Genomic DNA, 21270 nt, shown 5'->3' on the forward strand with positions numbered 1-21270 from the left:
CGTCATACGGATGGGGGTTATCCCAGATAACCTAACCTAACCTAACCTAACCTACCCTATTGATAAAGCTATTTAAATAATGTTTTATATAACTTTCTCAATATTTTTATGTATTTTTCATTAGTTTTACCTTTGAATATTGTTTAAGAATAACTATATAAATATTTACATGCCTAGAAATGTATAAAAATTGGCATATTTGTTAACTTTGAACCCCCACAACTTTTTATTGAGGTGAGACCGCCACGAACTTTTTATGGTACAGTGGTGGGGGAGACCTCCTCTTTCGACCCCCCCATCCCATCATCTAGACGTTTACCGAGCTTTATTCAATTGGGTTTACTATATTGTATTTTAATGACGTGAAAATACAATACCAAAAATGAATCGCAGTACGCTTTTTCCTCTTATTCCAAAGTCTGTCTTGACGGTAAATACTAAAACTTAAGGCTTTATCTTGAGACTACTAAATACATTTGAAAGATTTCCTATGAAGTAGTGTAGTAGGCGGATACCTAAATTTTTCCTGAGGTACCCCATCTGTTCTATGCGATTGTTGAAGGTTTCGGAGCGAATATAGAGATAGGAGATGAAAAATTAGAAGAAGTAACTAACTTTTGGTATATAGCAAGTTTGATAACTCAGGATTGAAGGAGCACAGATATAAAACAGAAAGCGCAGGGTCGAGTCGCCTTCAATAAAAAGAAGTTACATCTAAGCTCGCGAACGAATCATTTAAAAATTCGAAAAAGATTGTTAAAGGTTTATGTCTAGAGCGCGGCATTGTACGGGTGCGAAACATGGACGGTGACCGCGGCGGAATAGAATACACGCGAATGACGAGAATAGAAAAGGTTAGAAATGAAGTGAAATGTATTAGAAAGAATATGAGAACAGAGGACTGTGTGGATGTCAATAAGAAATAGAGGAAATAGGTTGGTAGGACACCTTCTCAAACATGAAGGGCGCTAGACAGAGACATATTAGAGGTAGAAACGGGAGTTAGGAGGAGTTAGAGGAGGTTGACGTAGATCAAATTACTGCTTATAAAAAGTAAAGGGTGTGGGATGTTCTAGTTTTAAGGAAATACGAAGATTAGCTCAAGATAGGAAAGAGTGAAGATGCACGCCAGCCAGTCCTGGCGACCTTATGACAATGATTGCTTGAATAACATGGGTCTCAGTAACTGAAAACACTTGGATAACAAATTAAAAGCATAATGTACACGAAAATCAACTTAAGTTTCTCCGTGGCTAATTTTGCTGAAATATCATGAAGTAGGAATTTTTTATACTCAAACAACTGTATTATTAACAACCAAAAAGTACTATGCTTTCTCAATACCCGATTGAATTTGCAACCTCTATGACCCCAAATATTATGCATTTAGAAGCTTGGAAATAATAGAACTTACCCTAATAAACACAATTATTTAAAAAGGTGCGGACAAGTGTTTCACTCATTTACATTATAACCATCTTCAGCGTAAGATAATCTTGGGGTAAATCCTTTTGATTATTTTATTCTTATTAATAGTCAAAAGTCAACATAATATGTCTAAAATCGGAGATGCCTTCCCTCATTAGCATTTCAAGATTTTTATTCTTAGAGGTTACCAGTCATGACTAGGATGTACACGCATTTAAAATAAGCATTATATTATCGATTTCTGAAAAAAAATCTGAATTTTAGTCTAGGCTGTGCATGTGTACGCATACAAATAGCTGCATAATCATTTCATTCGCCAACAACGACAAAACAACCGACAGAATATTAAATCCAAAGTTTATATATCACACTGGATTTACTTGGTGACGTTAACAACACTTTTTCGAATTAAAAATATGCACAACTACACCTAGATATTTTTGGTATAATACAATGTGCATAAGAAAAATAAACGAATAATTGAAGTCATTTCTTGGGAAATATTGGTGTATGATAAAAATAAGGAAACTCTAAATCTATTTTGTACGAATTTTCCTACAGTATCACGTCGTATTTTCCAAGAGACGATTGCNGCATTTCCATAAAACTAGAACATCCCACATCCTTAACTATTTGCGAACAGTAATCTAATCTCGGTCTACCTCTACTCCTCTTAACTCCTGTTTCTGCCTCTAATATATCTCTGACTAGACCTTCATGCCTGAGAAAGTGTCCTACCAACCTATCTTGCCTATTTTTTATTGGCTTCCATAGAGTCTTCTGCACTCCTACTCTTTCTAATACCTCTTCATTTCTATCCTTCTCTATCCACGGTATCCTCATCATTCGCCTGTAACAGCACATTTCGAACGCTTCCAATCTTTTCTTTTTCGCCGCGCCCACCGTTCATGTTTCGCACCCATACAGCGCCACGTCCAAACATACACCTTTAACAATGTTAATCGTGAGTTAAATATAAATTGCCTATCTCTAATAAAATCCCGCTATTCTCGGAATTAAATGATCGTTGCAAATCATTAAATAAATCACACTTCCCACACGTGCTTGTTACTTTGATTCTCAGGTTTAATTTTATGCACATCTTTTGAATATACATAAAGATAGAGCACTTGCGCTTTCACTTCTTTGTTTCTTTGTAATCGCCTGCGTTCTCGTTGGTGTTGTGTGCATCCTGCACCTCCACCCAAAGAAACCCACATGTGTTTTCACAGGGAAGCAACTGCTTAAGTATTCGACTAATGGCATGTAATGGGAAATTTTTAACGCCTATCCATCAAAATTGCTTTGATGAAAGAAATCGGAAGTAAGTGAAATCCACTTTCAATTATTCGCCAAGGGCGACGCATTAAAAGTCATGATCTGCTACAATAACAGTATCGTAATAAATGCATTTATTAAGGTCAGTGTTGCCAAATAAGAATTTTAATTCATTTCGAAACTTACCCACACCGAGAGATACTTGTGTTATTTTGGGTCGATAGTGCTAAACGTTTTTTTCTTGTAACGTAGTTGATGTTAAAGAAGTGCTAATTTTCACATTTTTAAAAAAGGTCGAGTGTCCTACAGATTGGTTAACAATTCTAAACAGTTTATGTAATACGATTTTCTACCATAAGTATACCCACATTTACATTTTTTCAGTCATAAATTTACCTGAAGAAATACGTTAGCAATAAATTTACGCACAACAAAAGGTTAATCGCTCCTTCGACAATATGATTAGCAAATACATAATATTGGACGAGGTTTACTTTTATGAAATCTATTAGCACTAAATATAAAATGCAACATTTAACTTGGGTTACTGACCCAATTCTCTTTAAACTATTTTGGTTCGGTGATAATCCACTAAAAAACATACAAAGCAACAAAAAAGTTGATGATAAGTAAGTGTTTACAGCTAAAAACTTTAATATGCTAGAATTCATTACGTTCGCGTAGTGTCTCAAAGCTTTTGTCAAATTTGTAAGCCTCATCCCTCATATAGGTGGTTCAAAACTAGTTCCTAGTTATACCATCAATTGTTCAAGTAAAAGTAATTGAACTTTTTTTGCACAAAAAACAGGCAATCTGGGGCGAAGGTTCTTTTTTATTAAATTATACAATCAACACACCAACGTTTCGCCTTAGGTGTATGGCTTCCTCAGGGTAGTGTATATAAGGCGAAACGCTGGTGTGTTGACTGTATAATTTAATTAAAAAAAACCTTCGCTCCGTATTGCCTGTTTTTTTGTCTAATTCTATACTTTTCTCATTTCTATTTCTAGAAATATTTTTGTGTAAGTAAAGTAAGAGAAACTCGCCCCTCGCCTATCACCCTTTTTGATTCATGGGCTATACCAACGCAAGACTCAGATTTTTTTCAAATTTGGTTATTTTCTTATAATTTTTGAAGGCAGAATTCACTATTTAACACAATTTTATCAATCGTCATTTCGAACGTCTTAAACAAACGTCTTCAATTATTTAAGATTGAGGAAAAAAGGCTACGAGAATCCAAGCTATTTTTCAATGTTTACAGTTAGCATATTTCATGTACGTACATGTAAAAAAGAGTATCTAAATTTTGTTGCTTAATAACATACAGAAAAATCTTTTTCCTCCATTGTATACTACCTATAAGTAACACAACTCCAATGTTATTAAAGCTTGAAAGCAAAAGCTTTTTCTATGTAGACGGTTTTTTGTTGGCAACAGATACAATATTTTGCGAGCCGCATACAGTCGCGTTTTCTGCTTAACTAAATGCAAGATATTTCAAACAATTGCTTGTGCAATTTGACTTAAAATGCCAGTCGTTCCATTGTAAACGATCTCATTACCGTCTTCACGTCTCGTATCGGTGGTATTGCCGCTGTTGCATCGTTGAACTCGAACTTATTCTGCAATTTGTACTCACGTTCAGACAGCGGCATAATTCACGGTACATTGCCGATGTAACTATCAGCGAATGTTTGCATTTATATACAATATTGGTTGTAGTATTATCCCTTATTAGTTAAATCCGTCCTACAATGTTCTGCCCATAGGGCTATCGTCTTTATATATGTTAACCGGAAATGTATGAAATCTAGGAATGGTATAGAATTCCTAGGAAATGTGTACAATTCCGGGACTATTTAGGAAATGTATAAAATATTGTTTCAAAGATACACACATATCCTGGGAAATGTATACATTTCCTAGGAATTGTATGAAATTCCAATATTGTACTAGGAAATGTATAAAAAACTAATGCTTTAAAAAAAATACTCTAACATATCAGCCCGTTTCCAGCAGGAAGGAAACTCTAATTTGTCCCCCGCCGGAGACGGGCTGATATGTTAGAGTATTTTATTCTCAGAAAGAATTAGTTTTATACATTTCCTAGTACAATATCGGAATTTCATACAATTCATAGGAAATGTATACATTTTCCAGGATATGTGTGTACTGAAAAATCTTTGAAGCAATATTTTATACGTTTGCTAAATAGCTTGGGAATTGTATACATTTCCTAGGTATTTGTATACAATTCCTAAATTTCATATAGTACCGGTAACATATATAATCTCATAAAAAGGTTGCATGCTACCAAGACTTGGTCTTGCCTCGCTGATCATTAGTATCAAGAGTGTTGAGATATGGTATTTTTTGTATCTAAATGAAAAATCTAGACGGTATTTCTATAATTGTAACAGCAATTTGTGCCACCTAGGAGCTAGTCAGGACCAGGATAGCAGTCAGGATAAGATGTCGTCTAAGTAGTCAAAGCTATGAACAAAACATTGTAATTGCCTATTTCACCTAACCTAACCACCGTGGAGTTCCCGTAAGATGAAATAAATGTTTGTTGTCTAAACGCACAAAAAGGCACAGTAAATAGTTTTAGAAATTAAATGAATTAAACTTTATGTACTTATAGGTAAATCAATAAATCAAAATAAATTTTGTACACCTAAAGATACTATAAGTATCATTAAAATGCAGGACCTAAAGATTGCAATTGAAACGGATTCATTCCAAATGCAAAACACTGATTTACAATTAAATCACTTGTAACTGGATCTTATGTGATTAGAAAATTAAACTTAAGTGAACCTTATTTCCCTCGCGGATTGTAGCCTTAGTAAAGACTGATAATGATAACGTAATTGACTATTAAAGGTACTAATGTAAAGTGCGTTTTCTTAATGTGATCCTCAGAAACGAAAGAAAGTAACTTTATTAATTAATTAATTAAGGATGTGTTCCAAATTCTGTTCATGTCTTTCGTTGAGTGTCACGGATGTGAGAAGGAAATCTCGTAATCAAACTAGAGCTTCCGAATGGGTTTTCTAGCAAGTGCGAGGAGATGCCACCTTGCAACACACGTTCAAAGACAGTCATCCATGTGCCGCAGTGTCTCGGCATAGATACCGTTACATCAGAAACCGACCAAGTACTAATTAGGTTGCTTCTCATGCACCTTCGGCACGTCCGAGAGCAATTCTAGCCTAAATCATGCCCACAACTAACTAAGTTTTTAGGACGCACGTCTTTTGTATGATAATACGGTTCGTTAAATTTTCAACCGTTTGTGGTCCCTCGGAGAATAATCGGGCTTCCAATTTTTAATAAGTTGACTCCTTTAATATTTTTCTTCGTTACCCTTAATTATTTGGGAACAGTAATCTAATCTAGGCCTACCTGTACCACTTCTAACTCCCGTTTCTGTCTCTAATGACTAGAACTTCATGCCTGAAAAGGTGTCCTACTAACCTATCTCGCCTTGTAGTCCTCTGTTCTCCTATTCTTTCTAATACCTCTTCATTTGTAACCTTCTCTATCCACGGTATACTCATCATTCGCATGTAACACCACATTTCGAACCCTTTTAATCTTTTTCCGCAGCGCCCACCGTCAATGTTTCGCACCCGTACAGCACCGTGCTCCAAACATACACCCTCAACAATCTCTTTCGAATTTCTAAATTAATCGTTCGCAAGCACAGAAGGTAGCTCGAACCTGTGCTATCTTCTGCTTTATATCCCTACTACTCCTTCCGTCCTGACTTATCTGACTTACCTAATATCGACCACTTCTTCTAATTTTTCGTCTCCTCTTTTCCTACTTTTTCTTCCCTTGCATATAGAAATTAAATTCAGCGACAACAAAATTAGCATTCTCCTATTTATTGTGCCTTTTACCTCTCTAACTGCTAAGGCAATAATTTTAATGCTATATTCGGGCACAACATGCATGACTAATGGGACAGGAATTCCTGCTTACTATGGCCTTAGTTTCTTGATCCATCCATCTTGAAACGTTTCGAGGATTGTATTACTCTTTTTCTTTCAGAAGCTTAGTCAAAGTGAATCTTTCAAAAAAGGAGACAAAATATAATAATACTTAAAACAGGTTTCTACTTTCAACTTCCTTGAAACGGCTTGTTTAATACTGATTAATAAAGTGATTACCAACCGATCTTCAAGATGATCCTGAAATATTATGTATGCTAATTATTTAGCTGCACTTAACGATAAAAAACGGCACTTCATACAAATGGATTTAAAACGAGTGGATGCTTGAGTTGTAAGAAAAGAAGAATCGGTTTAAATGGAACGCTTATTCAAAGTTCACGTAGCAAACGATGTAATATAATTCGTGTTGTTGCAACTGTAAATGGTGCATGACCACTGCCGAAAACGCTGTATACACTACATTAACAAGTGTTAGCATACCTGATTAATGTTTTTAATTCGCATACAAATGTCTGGAAACGTGAAACAATACCAACAGGCCATGAAATGTAAAGATGTTACACAAAACAGTGTAGATTTTTTTGATTAATCGTGAAGATCCTGCAAAATGCATATGTAAATCTTGTTCATTCTTCACTATTTGTTGTTTTAGTGTAGAATAGGTATTCATGATATTGAAAAGAAGAAGTTTTTTACGTGATGACGTTTTTGAAATATTCCCGATTGTAAGATCTCTAGTGATCAGCAAAAAACTGCAAGATCGAGACTGTCCTTATTCTAGCAAGCTTAAGACTATATTTATACTAGAAGGACCAAGACTGAAACGAAAACCGAATATGTTAGACTAATTAAACGAAAAATTATTACTTCCAGTCGTTTTATGAATTAAACTATTTGGAGCAAGTTTAATATATTCTTTAGACTCTTTGGAAAAAGGAATCCGAAAAAGGATATCCTCGGAGTATGTGTGTTCTTTATTCACATGCCTGGATAACGCATAGTTGAAATATAGAGAGAGAAACTAATTTTGTTTCAATGTTTTTCGCTAAAGGATTAATTTATGCGTCGAAGGAAAAGTAGTATGTCGAGTTTTCATAACTATTACAACTATTTTCTTTAAAAGTCATTACAAGCTCGCATACATGATAGAAATTTTTAGACAAAGTATCAGATTAAAACAGCAAGAGCAATACTAGAAGTATTTGAGCGAGACCAGACTAAGGCCGAATATTTAAGACCAAGACTAATACCAAGACTGGGAAATCCTTGGTCCTTATCTTGCTTTACTCATAACTAATGCTCTCAATGATATGAAACTAATTTAGATTTTGTTACTACCAACAATTTTAAGGTTCTTAATATTTCCACAATTAAACATTCGGAAGTCATTTGTTTACAACGTTTATTTGTAAGTGTAAATATTAATGTACCCATATGTTACTCATTATATAATAAGATAAGTTAATTGTTTGGAAAGAATCAAATCATGACTGTAAATTTATCTTGTGTTCAACGCATTTCCGCCATTACACAACTCTCATTACCTCACTTTATCCTTGTTCCATCGGTCAGTGACGCGAACGCTATAGAAAATATGAGTTCTTCACCATGACCGCCAATAAAACTGCACACCACTGTTCTGGTAGGTATTATCACTTAACCACATGGACTCTCATTATTACTGTAGCAAGCAATCTACATTCTACATATCTTTCTCTTTCGCAAATAGTAGTAATGAAAATGATGGATTATATTATTCGCAATTAATCTCACGTGAACCGCTATTAGGTTGGGATACCATCATCATGGAAAAGTTATAATTAGAAAGCGCAACTAAATAATTCACCTAAACTTTGGCTCCGAAAAGGTTTTATCATGTGGAAGTTCTTTTAGACTATATTTACTCAAAATCTTACGAATTTGTTTATTAAGGAAATGACAAAAATGTCGCGCTGAAATTAAAATTCTAGACAAAAGTACTCTAAATTTCAAATGCCGCAATAAATAATACTTGAGATTATTGATTTAATTTTACAGAGGAATGTAGTAAAGAGTTTATTTAATATACAGGGTGGTCAGAACATAAGTCACTATTCAATATGAGTCACAGGGCCTTTAATCTAAAATATCAAATAAAAGTGCATACAAAAAAGTATAAGCGTTAATAAACTGTCGGATAATGTATGTTTTTACTTTAAATAAAACTGGTTTAGTGCAAGTCATATTCGCAGGCTAATAGACCTTCTCTACGCAAATATTTAATATTGTTCGGTGTTTTTTGTGGAACTAGGGTGAAATTGGTACTTTAAAAAGCTCAGGTTGATAATACCTTAAAAATCTCAATAAAATCATTCATCATACTCTGTTTACATACGTTGGGGGTATTTTGATCTTATTTATTCTCCTTTTTTCCTGAGTATGATTAATTTTGTAATAATAACGTGTAAGATAGATAACAGAGTTAGTTAATTCCTTTTAATTTGGATTAATACAAAGCATTATATAATTTCTTATTACAGAATGCGGAGAACGAAAACCACTTACTTAAAATAAATAACAATTATCTTTTTACAGACTGCAGTAAATTGATAAGGCTTTCTATATTTAACACTTGGAGATATAGAATGTCAGAATCAATACCAGTTTTCTCTAACCGGAAACTAATTAAACTATAGCGTAAATAAAAGAACATCTTGTAAGAAATCCGGTGTAATGCTGTGTGTATAAATTGCATGTTTTGTAATTGAATGCACCTTCCTTCTTCATTTCAACAGATAAGTCGCAAACATGATATGCAAATTCCACTTTAATGGATTTTCATTAAAAGAAATATTTTAAACCCAGGTATTTCATCAACTTTCCCCAGTTCGATTTGTTGAATTAATCGTGTAAATGCATTTCTAGCATTAGATGTTGAGCAACCCCAACTAAATAGAAAGTAATAGATAGATGCTGCTGCTTGAACAATACCCAACATAAAATCGACTCGATCAAGAATTTTTAAAGAATCACTCAATTTTAAAAAATATTCCATCTGATTTTGTTGTAGTGTAGTTAATACAAAAAATGGGGTAATTTTAATTAAACACATTTTACTATAAATTGTGTTTGAAGTCTTCATGCTATTCCCTCAGTTATAAGTTATGATAAACGCCGTAAAGTATGAAATGATATAATCAAGGAATTTACTTATTTTGTGGATGCCAATCGATCATGTTTGATATATGCGATTCATTAGTGTTATTCAAGAAATGGGTTTGAATAAATTGAATTTTCAATAGCTTTGAATCAAAAGGGTCATTAATTTTTCATAAACTTATTAGAATTCGTCAAATATAATAATCATATTTACCACATATGTTGATATATTTTATGAAGCATTTAGGTCGACTAATTTTCATTGAATTAAAAAAAGCATACCTATAATATCCTGACTGCCCCTGGTATAAACCATAAATAAGAAATAGCCCTTTTAACATAACGTTAGTTGAAAATTTAAGGATGCAAGCAGGAAGCACTTGAAAACGTGATGATCGCCTGCTTTTAATGATTCATAATCTTTCAATCATCACTTCAATATTCTTCTCTTTTCAGCGGGTTGCCGTCTATTGAACCCGGTAGTTATTTGGCACCGTGCCAAACTTTATTCCACATACATAGATATTCAGAGTACGTAAATATACGCATACGTACACGCACATCGATGTAAATGAGTGCGTGAGGTAAAGCGCAACAGCCTTGACGTCTGTCGCGAATGTCGTTGGAGCAGAGAAAAACTGTTTACAGTTTTCGTAACGAGCATCGGTTTTAGGCCAAACGTTTGGTACATTCATAAATAGAGCTTTAGGTCATTGTCTGGATGATGGGGTGGGTGGGATCGAAAGAGGAGGTCTCCCCCATCGCTGTACCATAAAAAGTTCGTGGCGGTATCACCCCCATAAAAAGTTATGGGGGTTATATGGGGATAGGGGAAGGGGGGATCGAAAGAGAGTGGTCACCTGAGTAAAACCCCATAAACAATTTGCGGCAGTCTTAACCCCATAAAAAGTTATGGGGGTGGAAAGTTGATTATTTTGACAATTTTCATACACTATAATTCAAATAAAAATCAATAAAAAAAATATTTTCAAGCGGGTGGAGGTGGGCGATCGAAAGAGGGTGGTCACTTGAACAAAACCCGATAACCTAACCTAACCTACCCTATTGATAAAGATATTTAAATAATGTTTTATATAACTTTCTCAATATTTTTATGTATTTTTCATTAGTTTTACCTTTGAATATTGTTTAAGAATAACTATATAAATATTTACATGCCTAGAAATGTATAAAAATTGGCATATTTGTTAACTTTGAACCCCCACAACTTTTTATTGAGGTGAGACCGCCACGAACTTTTTATGGTACAGTGGTGGGGGAGACCTCCTCTTTCGACCCCCCCATCCCATCATCTAGACGTTTACCGAGCTTTATTCAATTGGGTTTACTATATTGTATTTTAATGACGTGAAAATACAATACCAAAAATGAATCGCAGTACGCTTTTTCCTCTTATTCCAAAGTCTGTCTTGACGGTAAATACTAAAACTTAAGGCTTTATCTTGAGACTACTAAATACATTTGAAAGATTTCCTATGAAGTAGTGTAGTAGGCGGATACCTAAATTTTTCCTGAGGTACCCCATCTGTTCTATGCGATTGTTGAAGGTTTCGGAGCGAATATAGAGATAGGAGATGAAAAATTAGAAGAAGTAACTAACTTTTGGTATATAGCAAGTTTGATAACTCAGGATTGAAGGAGCACAGATATAAAACAGAAAGCGCAGGGTCGAGTCGCCTTCAATAAAAAGAAGTTACATCTAAGCTCGCGAACGAATCATTTAAAAATTCGAAAAAGATTGTTAAAGGTTTATGTCTAGAGCGCGGCATTGTACGGGTGCGAAACATGGACGGTGACCGCGGCGGAATAGAATACACGCGAATGACGAGAATAGAAAAGGTTAGAAATGAAGTGAAATGTATTAGAAAGAATATGAGAACAGAGGACTGTGTGGATGTCAATAAGAAATAGAGGAAATAGGTTGGTAGGACACCTTCTCAAACATGAAGGGCGCTAGACAGAGACATATTAGAGGTAGAAACGGGAGTTAGGAGGAGTTAGAGGAGGTTGACGTAGATCAAATTACTGCTTATAAAAAGTAAAGGGTGTGGGATGTTCTAGTTTTAAGGAAATACGAAGATTAGCTCAAGATAGGAAAGAGTGAAGATGCACGCCAGCCAGTCCTGGCGACCTTATGACAATGATTGCTTGAATAACATGGGTCTCAGTAACTGAAAACACTTGGATAACAAATTAAAAGCATAATGTACACGAAAATCAACTTAAGTTTCTCCGTGGCTAATTTTGCTGAAATATCATGAAGTAGGAATTTTTTATACTCAAACAACTGTATTATTAACAACCAAAAAGTACTATGCTTTCTCAATACCCGATTGAATTTGCAACCTCTATGACCCCAAATATTATGCATTTAGAAGCTTGGAAATAATAGAACTTACCCTAATAAACACAATTATTTAAAAAGGTGCGGACAAGTGTTTCACTCATTTACATTATAACCATCTTCAGCGTAAGATAATCTTGGGGTAAATCCTTTTGATTATTTTATTCTTATTAATAGTCAAAAGTCAACATAATATGTCTAAAATCGGAGATGCCTTCCCTCATTAGCATTTCAAGATTTTTATTCTTAGAGGTTACCAGTCATGACTAGGATGTACACGCATTTAAAATAAGCATTATATTATCGATTTCTGAAAAAAAATCTGAATTTTAGTCTAGGCTGTGCATGTGTACGCATACAAATAGCTGCATAATCATTTCATTCGCCAACAACGACAAAACAACCGACAGAATATTAAATCCAAAGTTTATATATCACACTGGATTTACTTGGTGACGTTAACAACACTTTTTCGAATTAAAAATATGCACAACTACACCTAGATATTTTTGGTATAATACAATGTGCATAAGAAAAATAAACGAATAATTGAAGTCATTTCTTGGGAAATATTGGTGTATGATAAAAATAAGGAAACTCTAAATCTATTTTGTACGAATTTTCCTACAGTATCACGTCGTATTTTCCAAGAGACGATTGCATGTATTCAATAGATTTCAATGTTGTTCTCATTTGTTTGATCTTATTTGCAGCTTTTTATATTATGTAACCGACTTTAATGTTCAAGCTTTAGTGAGGTTCTAACATAGTTATTTCCTTTGTTCCAGATAATTTTGGCATGATAAGGGAACGCGGTAAGTTTTATCAAATTTTATTTTCAATCATTTCGGTAGAATATATTGTCTCCTAATGTCTTCTTTTCCTCCTGAATTCTTCTTTGTTTTGAAGAATATCTGCAATAGCTACAGAATTAATACCTCATATGGTAATGTTTTGATTATTTCACGATTCAGAAGGGAAAAATAAATTACAATTAACACTTGTTTGTGGAACACTTCTAGCATATCCTTCTGAATAATGAGTAACAAGGTGTTGTCTGCAATGACCGCATGAATCTTACCGTGAATTTCAATTGAATCGATTTCGTTTGTTTGATTTGCATAGCACATGTATCAAAATTATAATGAGTTCGTGATGAACTTATTTAAAGGTACTGTTAAGCAAATTTCAATTTTTTCAATCGGCATTGGTTTCGGTTACATTTGTATTCCGACTGGCTTGATGACGAACAGTTAGCTCTTCATGTTTTTCTGCATGTATTACTAAAGGTCATATTCGTTTTTCTCTTTTTAAATTATAGCAAAATTTTAAGCATAAGGATAAATGACAATCTTTAATAATACAAACAAAAAAAATCAACAAATAATTCTTCTATATGCTTCCTTATTTGCCTTTGCATCGTTTTAATTGGAAAAAACACTGATGCCAAAATAGGGTTGCAAATAATTTTATTGCTGTTAAATCAGCATCAATCATTTTATATCAAAATATTTACAAATTCATTTTGTTTCCGATATTTTGTACATTGTAATAAGGTAAAGAAATGGAATCCATAGTTTCTTTAGCTTTGAGTTCATTTAATTAGTGAAGTTTTTCGAATCGATTTGTAAGAATTTTGGATTACATGCATTTATTAGCACACCACAATATCTTGTAGTTTTCAGTTTTACACAGCTGGCTAATTTCAATTTGATATTGTTTTGGGTTTTTCTTTGTCATAATTCATAGAATTTCGAAGTTCCTTGCAAAAAGTACGATAAGTGTTGATTGGGTAGGTGCTAATACCAATTTGGAACTTCAAAATTCCATTGATCATGACATTGAACCCGGAAAACAATATCGATCCAATATTTTCAAGGAGTTTAGAATTTTTTGGCCTCTCTTCAGTTAAAAAATTAGAAGACATTCTCTTTGCCATTTTTTAAGCTTCAAATACCTTCAATAGCCAATGTGAGCAACTTTCATTCATCATTTTATATAAAGTTTGATCGGTGATACTAGCAAAACTTTTAACGGCAACAATGGATTTTGTATTTAAGAAATAGAAAATACGTTTGGAAAAGTATGCTTTTCTCAAAAAAGTATTTAAATGGAAGATAAAAATTGATATTTTTTATTTTGTATTTGCATTTTTAATGCAATTATTTCAAATAAGTCACATCTCTGTATATTTCAATTAGTTTTATTGCCGAACTTTTGGCATAACCCAATTTTAAGTTTACTGTGTTCCCAACAAAAAAGTTCTTGGATTCTAAAACCTCGTCAATATTGTTGAGGACACTTGACGTTTCGGGATTCATACCATTGCCTTCTTCAAAAAGATCTGAAACTAGTTTCAGAAGTTGGATATTATGGATGAAGGTAACGATTTGTGTTTGTTAAAATGTCAAGTAACCTCTACAATCTACAATACGTGGGTTAAAAGCCATCAAGAACTTTATATTTAGCATAAATAATCTCATTCATACGAATTATATTAGATTAAAATTGAAGCATATGATAGTTATAACTATAAAGTTGTGATAAACAAGTCATCAAATTTACTTTTTAAATATTAAAACTACGAAAAATAAGTATGTTATAGGTAATACCTGCCAATTCATTTTGTAAAAACGACACTTTGTATTTAATCACACTTACGTACCTACAACTGAGTTAAGGAAGTAAATTTCACTCCTGTCAGGAAACTCATGACCGCGTTTATTTTGTGTACAGCAATTCGGTGATAAAAAAACCGCGAGCTTATCACGTTGACAATCGATATTTTTTAGAGAGCATGCGGCAAAAGCGGGTTCTTTTTGTTTGTAGCATGTTCGTCGAACGTTTCGCCCGATGGATGCGACTATTTTTAGCAGCAACGCGAATGTTTCTTAATGTCTTTATTTTGTGATTCATTCACACTTCTGAGTTTAAACAGTAGCAGGATACAGGGAACTGACTAATTGTAGTACAATAAACTACATGCACAGCAAACCAGAGGTTTCCAACTTGATCCCAATGACCCTAAGGTATTTTCAGGAACTGTCAAAAAATTATTACGTTGTTTTTCTATTTATTAATTATCAGGATTAACAAAATAAAAATAAAAACAAATTCACCACAACAATTTTAAAAATGCAGACAATCTCTTACTTACTTGAAGTCAAAAGCTTTCATACACTAACAGACATTGGAGTTTCCTTTTTCATTTTATTTGTTACTTACCCTTGGCTTGTTTCCTATCCTGTCCAAGTAGGATTAAGCGTGTGCAAGAGTTATTTTTATGTTCGCCTTCGCTCAGCATTAAAAACATTAACATTCGAAAACGAATTTACTTTTCTTGGCCCGAAGCTGTTGACATCTTATCTACATAGATATCTGTGTGTATAATACAAAGTGGAATCCTGCGGGCGACCTACTGTCCTTGTTGAGACACTCGAAATGCAATATAACTTGCCGCTAGGACGTAACGGATTTATTATTCATTGAATAAAACAGTGCTTGAATAAACACTTGTATATCCATGTAAGAACTAACGTAAGTATACAGGGTGTACCGTAAATAGCTGCACAAAGCAATTCCGATAATATATAATAGTCGATAACATTTTAATCAGTATGGGAAACGCCAAAACCATTTAGAAAATTTGATTTTATGTGTAGTAACACTCTCAAATGTTTAGACTAGTTTGGATGTTTGTAAACTATCGTCTTTAATTGATGAATATTTCTGTTTTTTCCCTACGTTTATGATTGGATTTGGTGGCTTTAAAATTATATTAAAAGATTATTATATGTCTAAAGTTGTCGATTTAAAAAGTGCTAATCGCTCGAAAACAAAGGGATTTTTACTAAGCATAAAATCCACTTTTCTGGTTGTTCCATGTGGAGCTGAAATTAATGTATATTTTACAAGACACCCTGTATGTATACATTGTTACAGCCTACATAGGTATCTTAAATATATATGCCTGTCTTTTCATGATACATATAGTAAGTGCAATCGAAAAATTGTTTTATAGGCTGGCCTTCACGAACTAATTCAGATCAAAGATTGTTTCGCACAGAACTGTTTTATCCATGTCAAGCCTGCTTTGGAACAGGTGTGACGTTGTTTATGACAAAGGTTAACATGCATTCACTAAGAGCATCAAGGAAGACCGATCATCCAATGACAAATCTTTACTTATTATTAGACTGATTCATCGGTTGAACTAATTTATTAAGGAATAAAATGAAAATGGAATGTCTGCAAGGCGTTTCGAAGCCTTTGCTGTGACTAAAAGGAATTTAGAAAAGGAACTGCTTTACACTGTATGACTGCATAGGTTTATGAATATTAAGAAGCAGTATAAAATTAATATAAATCAAAAGATGTCATATAAACAATTGATAGTTTAATTAACCATAGGTCAGTGTTTGTCCTTTTTATCAGGGCTATTTCGGGTAGATGGTTTCTTCAGATAATTTTAACAACCCAAACCTAAGATTTTAACACCGTTGAAAAATTAGAATCACAAATTTCAGATTGTGTTCATAACTTTTTGTAGTTTATAATTTTAAAAATAGCAAAAGAAATTTCGTATTTATTCGTACCATAAAAATTTACGTTCTCCAATAAAATACTTAATGAATGTATTTAGTAACTTTTCTAAAGTGGATAGATACTTATTAGATGATGTATTGAAACGACTAAGTGTGCTAAGTGCATCTTTTATCGTTAGTTTTTGTTACGCAATTCCCCTAAAATGTAGAGTTGAGCGGATCGCAATTTCCTTTACATTTGAATGCGTAGGCGAAGAACTCATTGTCAAATTGATAAACACATGTTAAACAAATGTTTATTGTACTATTTGAATGTTTAATTAAGGTTTGTCGTTCAGACCTTGACGTCTACAAGGAGATGAGCAGCTTTCATGTGATTGTTACAATGCATAGGTGTAAAATAAAAAATAACGAAGTCTTTTAGATAATAGACCTTAAGAAAACAATTATTATGTACAAGTTATATAAATATTAATGCTTAAGTGCCTTAGTCAAAATTGAATTACTAATGACATTCTTGACACGAAATTTTTTATGAATGTAAAACCGATTTCAAAACGAACACATATCACATCCAAAACATACGCATATATTAACTCAACAGTTAACTTTTTTCTTAGTAGAAGTCAAAAAATTAAAAAAAAATCGGTTGTCTGTAAAGTCGGTTTACTGACGATAGTTGAACGTGACAACGTCATAAGAAAATACTGATGGAATGGTTTCATTTTTCAAAAGAAAATTTTAATTTTATTTATTTGATAGATATTTTGTATGGATATAAGGAGGTAAATGGAAATGTATTATTGTATAGCAGCTGTCCACGCGGATGCATCGCTCACTCAAGTAGGAGAGAGACAGATATCGAACGCTGCCGAACGCCGAGTCGATTGTGCCTCTTTGTCGCTCGTCCCGCGCTCTCGCTTGCACTTCAAGCCTTAAATGGAACGCCTCAGAGCGAGGTAACGCCGCATGAGTCATGTTTTTTCGTGCGTGCAGCCGGCTCCATCGAATTATAAGACGTTGTCACGTCAAAAATGTTATTTTAATGTTTACGTCTTTTAAATCCAAAATATATTACATTAAAGATAGTTATAAAAAAAGGAGCAACTCAATAGCATTGACAATACTCGCATATTCATTCACTTTTGTATTTCATATTCCAATTTTTGTTGAATTATTCGAATACTCTGGAATAAATACGCAATGCTCCGTTTAATCATGTGCAATGTGCAACAGTGTGCCTTTTTGTGTCCCTGAGAATGTACATACAAAATTTGATTCGCGTTTATAATATTAGAGTTTGTTCTGCCTGTTCATAGCATTCCTCCAATTTTTCTCCTCGATAAAAGGTACCCTACGTCCTTTCTTCTACTCCTTACAATGCGTGTACAAAATTTCATGACAATCGGTTGAGTAGTTAGGACGTGAAATGGTAGCAAACAAACAAACTCACATTCGCATTTATAACATTAGTTAGAATAGTCAGTTAGCACTACACTGGATTACTTTAGTAAAAGAAGATTTTAGGTTTTTAATAATATTGTAGTATATTTTTAATTAATATGTTTTTGACCGAACAAATAAATGCTAGCATTATAAGTCACATTTCTCGTAAATGTCAGCGTTAGGAATTTATATAACGTAGTGAATTATTTCAATTTCGAAACTTCTACCTGTTGTCATCAATAACTAATCGTGAGTTTCTCGGGTTGCTACAATTTGAACCAGAGAATTGCACGAAACGAAAAGAACCTTATAATGATTTTGCAATAAATGCGTGCCTCTACGTGTCTTTAGCACGAAACGGTTATTTTTTTACAGCAACAACCCAACTACCAAATTCATTTGTTACTGTCACTTTAACACAGTTTTCGTAACCGATTTTGTGTGCTTATTTTATTATGGGTTTTTACGTTCTAACAATATTTTTTACTAGTTGAATCCGTTCAAATTTGGACGAACGGATACTATTGTTGATGTTGCAAGCGGTGAGAAATAAGTTGTCTTTTGTTGATATTGTGGGTAATGGTCTAGATGATGGCGGGGGGATCGAAAGAGGAGGTCTCCCCCACCACTGTACCATAAAAAGTTCGTGGCGGTCTCACATCCATAAAAAGTTGTGGCGGTTCAAAGTTAATAAATATGCCAATTTTTATACATTTCTGGGCATGTAAATATTTATATAGTCATTCTTAAACAATATTCAAAGGTAAAACTAATGAAAAATACATAAAAATATTGAGAAAGTTATATAAAACATTATTTAAATATCTTTATCAATAGGGTAGGTTAGATTAGGTTAGACTATCGGGTTTTGTTCACGTGACTACCCTCTTTCGATCCCCCACCTCCACCCGCTTGAAAATATTTTTTGAATTGACAAAATAATCAACTTTCAACCCCCATAACTTTTTATGGGGATGAGACCGCCGCACATTCTTTATGAGGTTTTACTCAGGTGACCGCCCTCTTTCGATCCCCCCTACTCCCACCCCCATCTAAGCCCTATAACTTTTTATGGGGGTGAGACTGCCACGAACTTTTTGTGGTACAGTGGTGGGGAAGACCATCATCTAAACATTTACCGAAACCTTTTCTGCTATAATCAGATGGAGCTTTCGTTATTGTTGGTGGTGATTATATATCGTGATTTTTTTTATAAAGACTGCACTTCGAAAACTTCCCTAAATTATTGTCGTCGTTTGTAAAAGCCAATCCATAAAATAATATACATATGTTCGCGCTTATTTTAGGAACTTGCGCCTTTTTTAGGAAATATTAAGATTTCGACAATTTAACAGGTTAAAATACTTGCGATTAAACAAATTTGCTTTCTTGGCTTAGAATATTTTGATGAGATAGGAAACGTTCCACATTATAAAATAATTACGTATGCAGTGGGCGCGTGTTCTTGACCCACTGATTGTGATGAAGAAAGTTGTACTTGTTTATCTTTATTTCACGATCCAGTAAAAGGACCCTGCTAACAATAACAATAGATAGAACAAGCCGAAACATCCACCTATATCCGCAAACAAATGCATGTCACTGGTCATTATTTAAAAAACAAATGAATGCGACCGGATCTTGCAACAAATTTAATTGAAAAACGATGTCTAATGAAAAAAAGAAACAACGGATTTTTAGCACAGTGACACAGTTAAAGTTTATTTTCTAAAATTCGCAGAAACCACGTATATTAGGAATAATTCCACCTGCATACATAATTGTTACAATTATACTAAGCTACTATCTATATATATAAAAATCAATTGCTGTTCGTTAGTCACGCTAAAACTCGATAACGGCTGGACCGATTTGGCTAATTTTGGTCTTGAATTATTTGTGGAAGTCCAGGGAAGGTTTAAAAGGTGAATAAATATGAATGTTGTTAACTATCTTTCAGATTATTTTTATGTAGATTGATAAATCTTAAGTTCTGTCAAATTAAATTTCTGAACGCAACCATAATATTTGACATTTGTCAACTAAGTTTATTTTATACAAAAATTTAGGTCTTTTATATATCGATTGGGGCAGTACGAAGTCTGCAGGGACAGCTAGTCTACAATAAATTTTGATCTGGAACACATTACGAAGTTTGGTATTTGCAGCGCAAAACACCAAACTTCGCCAATTATGATATTATGAACCTGCAAGCAATAAAGATGCTCATGTTAAGGTTAAAATAAGTTAAACTAACTATTAAGTGTAGCTTTGCACATACGAAACGTTCATATCAATAATAAGCCCGACCCTGTTTTATTAATTCCTTAATACCTCCTAATGTCTACCGTTTTCTTTTCCGCCGCGCCCACCGTCCATATTTCGCACTCGTACAGCGCCTCGCTCCAAGCATACACTTTTAACAATCTTTTTCGAATTTCTAAATTAACCGTTCTTTTTATTGAAGGCGACTTGACCCTTCGCTATCCTTTATATCCCTACTACTTCTTCTGTCCTGACTTATCAGACTTCATAATGAAAATTTCTCTGTACATTTAACATTCAATTAGATTCACACCCTCTAATGACAATTGGAATTTTAAAGTTGTTACGCCCTGTATATAAAAGTTCAATGACTTGCATTAAAATATTCTTTACAAATTGCAAACAAATAATGAACAAGATTAACTAGTAAACTGTTGCACCGAAGTGGATTGATACAATAGTTTCCAGTATCAATTATCTGCCAAACGTGTAGTTAATGACCGGAGTATTACCATCACGGTCAAATATGAATTAATAAAATGCAGGAACAGATTCGTTATATTACTTCCTAGTGCGCGACACTTTCCATATTCGTCCTGACGACTGGAATAGTTTAAATTGTGGAACTGGCTGGCAACGGGCGCGCTAGACTTATAATACGATTTAACGAACCAAAAAGACCATTATGCGTAAGTGAATTGATGTTTAATGCATTTATTTCTGGGAGAGGCCTTCGCATATGTAAAACTGTTGAAAGCGTAGGTGTGCCATTGTGTTTTGTATATGACGACTGGTCTTTGGTCTTTGCGACGCTGTCTACACGAAACTCCTTCACATCATG

General features: G+C 33.8%; 2 protein-coding genes across 4 annotated transcripts in view; one reads left to right on the forward strand and one right to left on the reverse strand.

The window, feature by feature from the left end:
* LOC108736670 (disheveled-associated activator of morphogenesis 1) overlaps positions 1-21270 on the reverse strand; it is a 104198-nt gene that overhangs the window by 68384 nt on the left and 14544 nt on the right. The window lies entirely within an intron of this gene.
* Positions 1-21270, forward strand: part of LOC108736674 — a 43645-nt gene that overhangs the window by 9971 nt on the left and 12404 nt on the right. For both annotated transcript variants that reach the window (XM_018469189.1, XM_018469188.1), the window contains exon 3: positions 12963-12989. In XM_018469189.1, the coding sequence (XP_018324691.1) occupies positions 12963-12989 (27 nt within the window). The remainder of the gene's footprint in view (positions 1-12962; positions 12990-21270) is intronic.

This window comes from Agrilus planipennis, unplaced genomic scaffold, assembly GCF_000699045.2.
Source record: "Agrilus planipennis isolate EAB-ADULT unplaced genomic scaffold, Apla_2.0 scaffold12, whole genome shotgun sequence".
Taxonomy (NCBI): Eukaryota; Metazoa; Arthropoda; class Insecta; order Coleoptera; family Buprestidae; genus Agrilus; species Agrilus planipennis.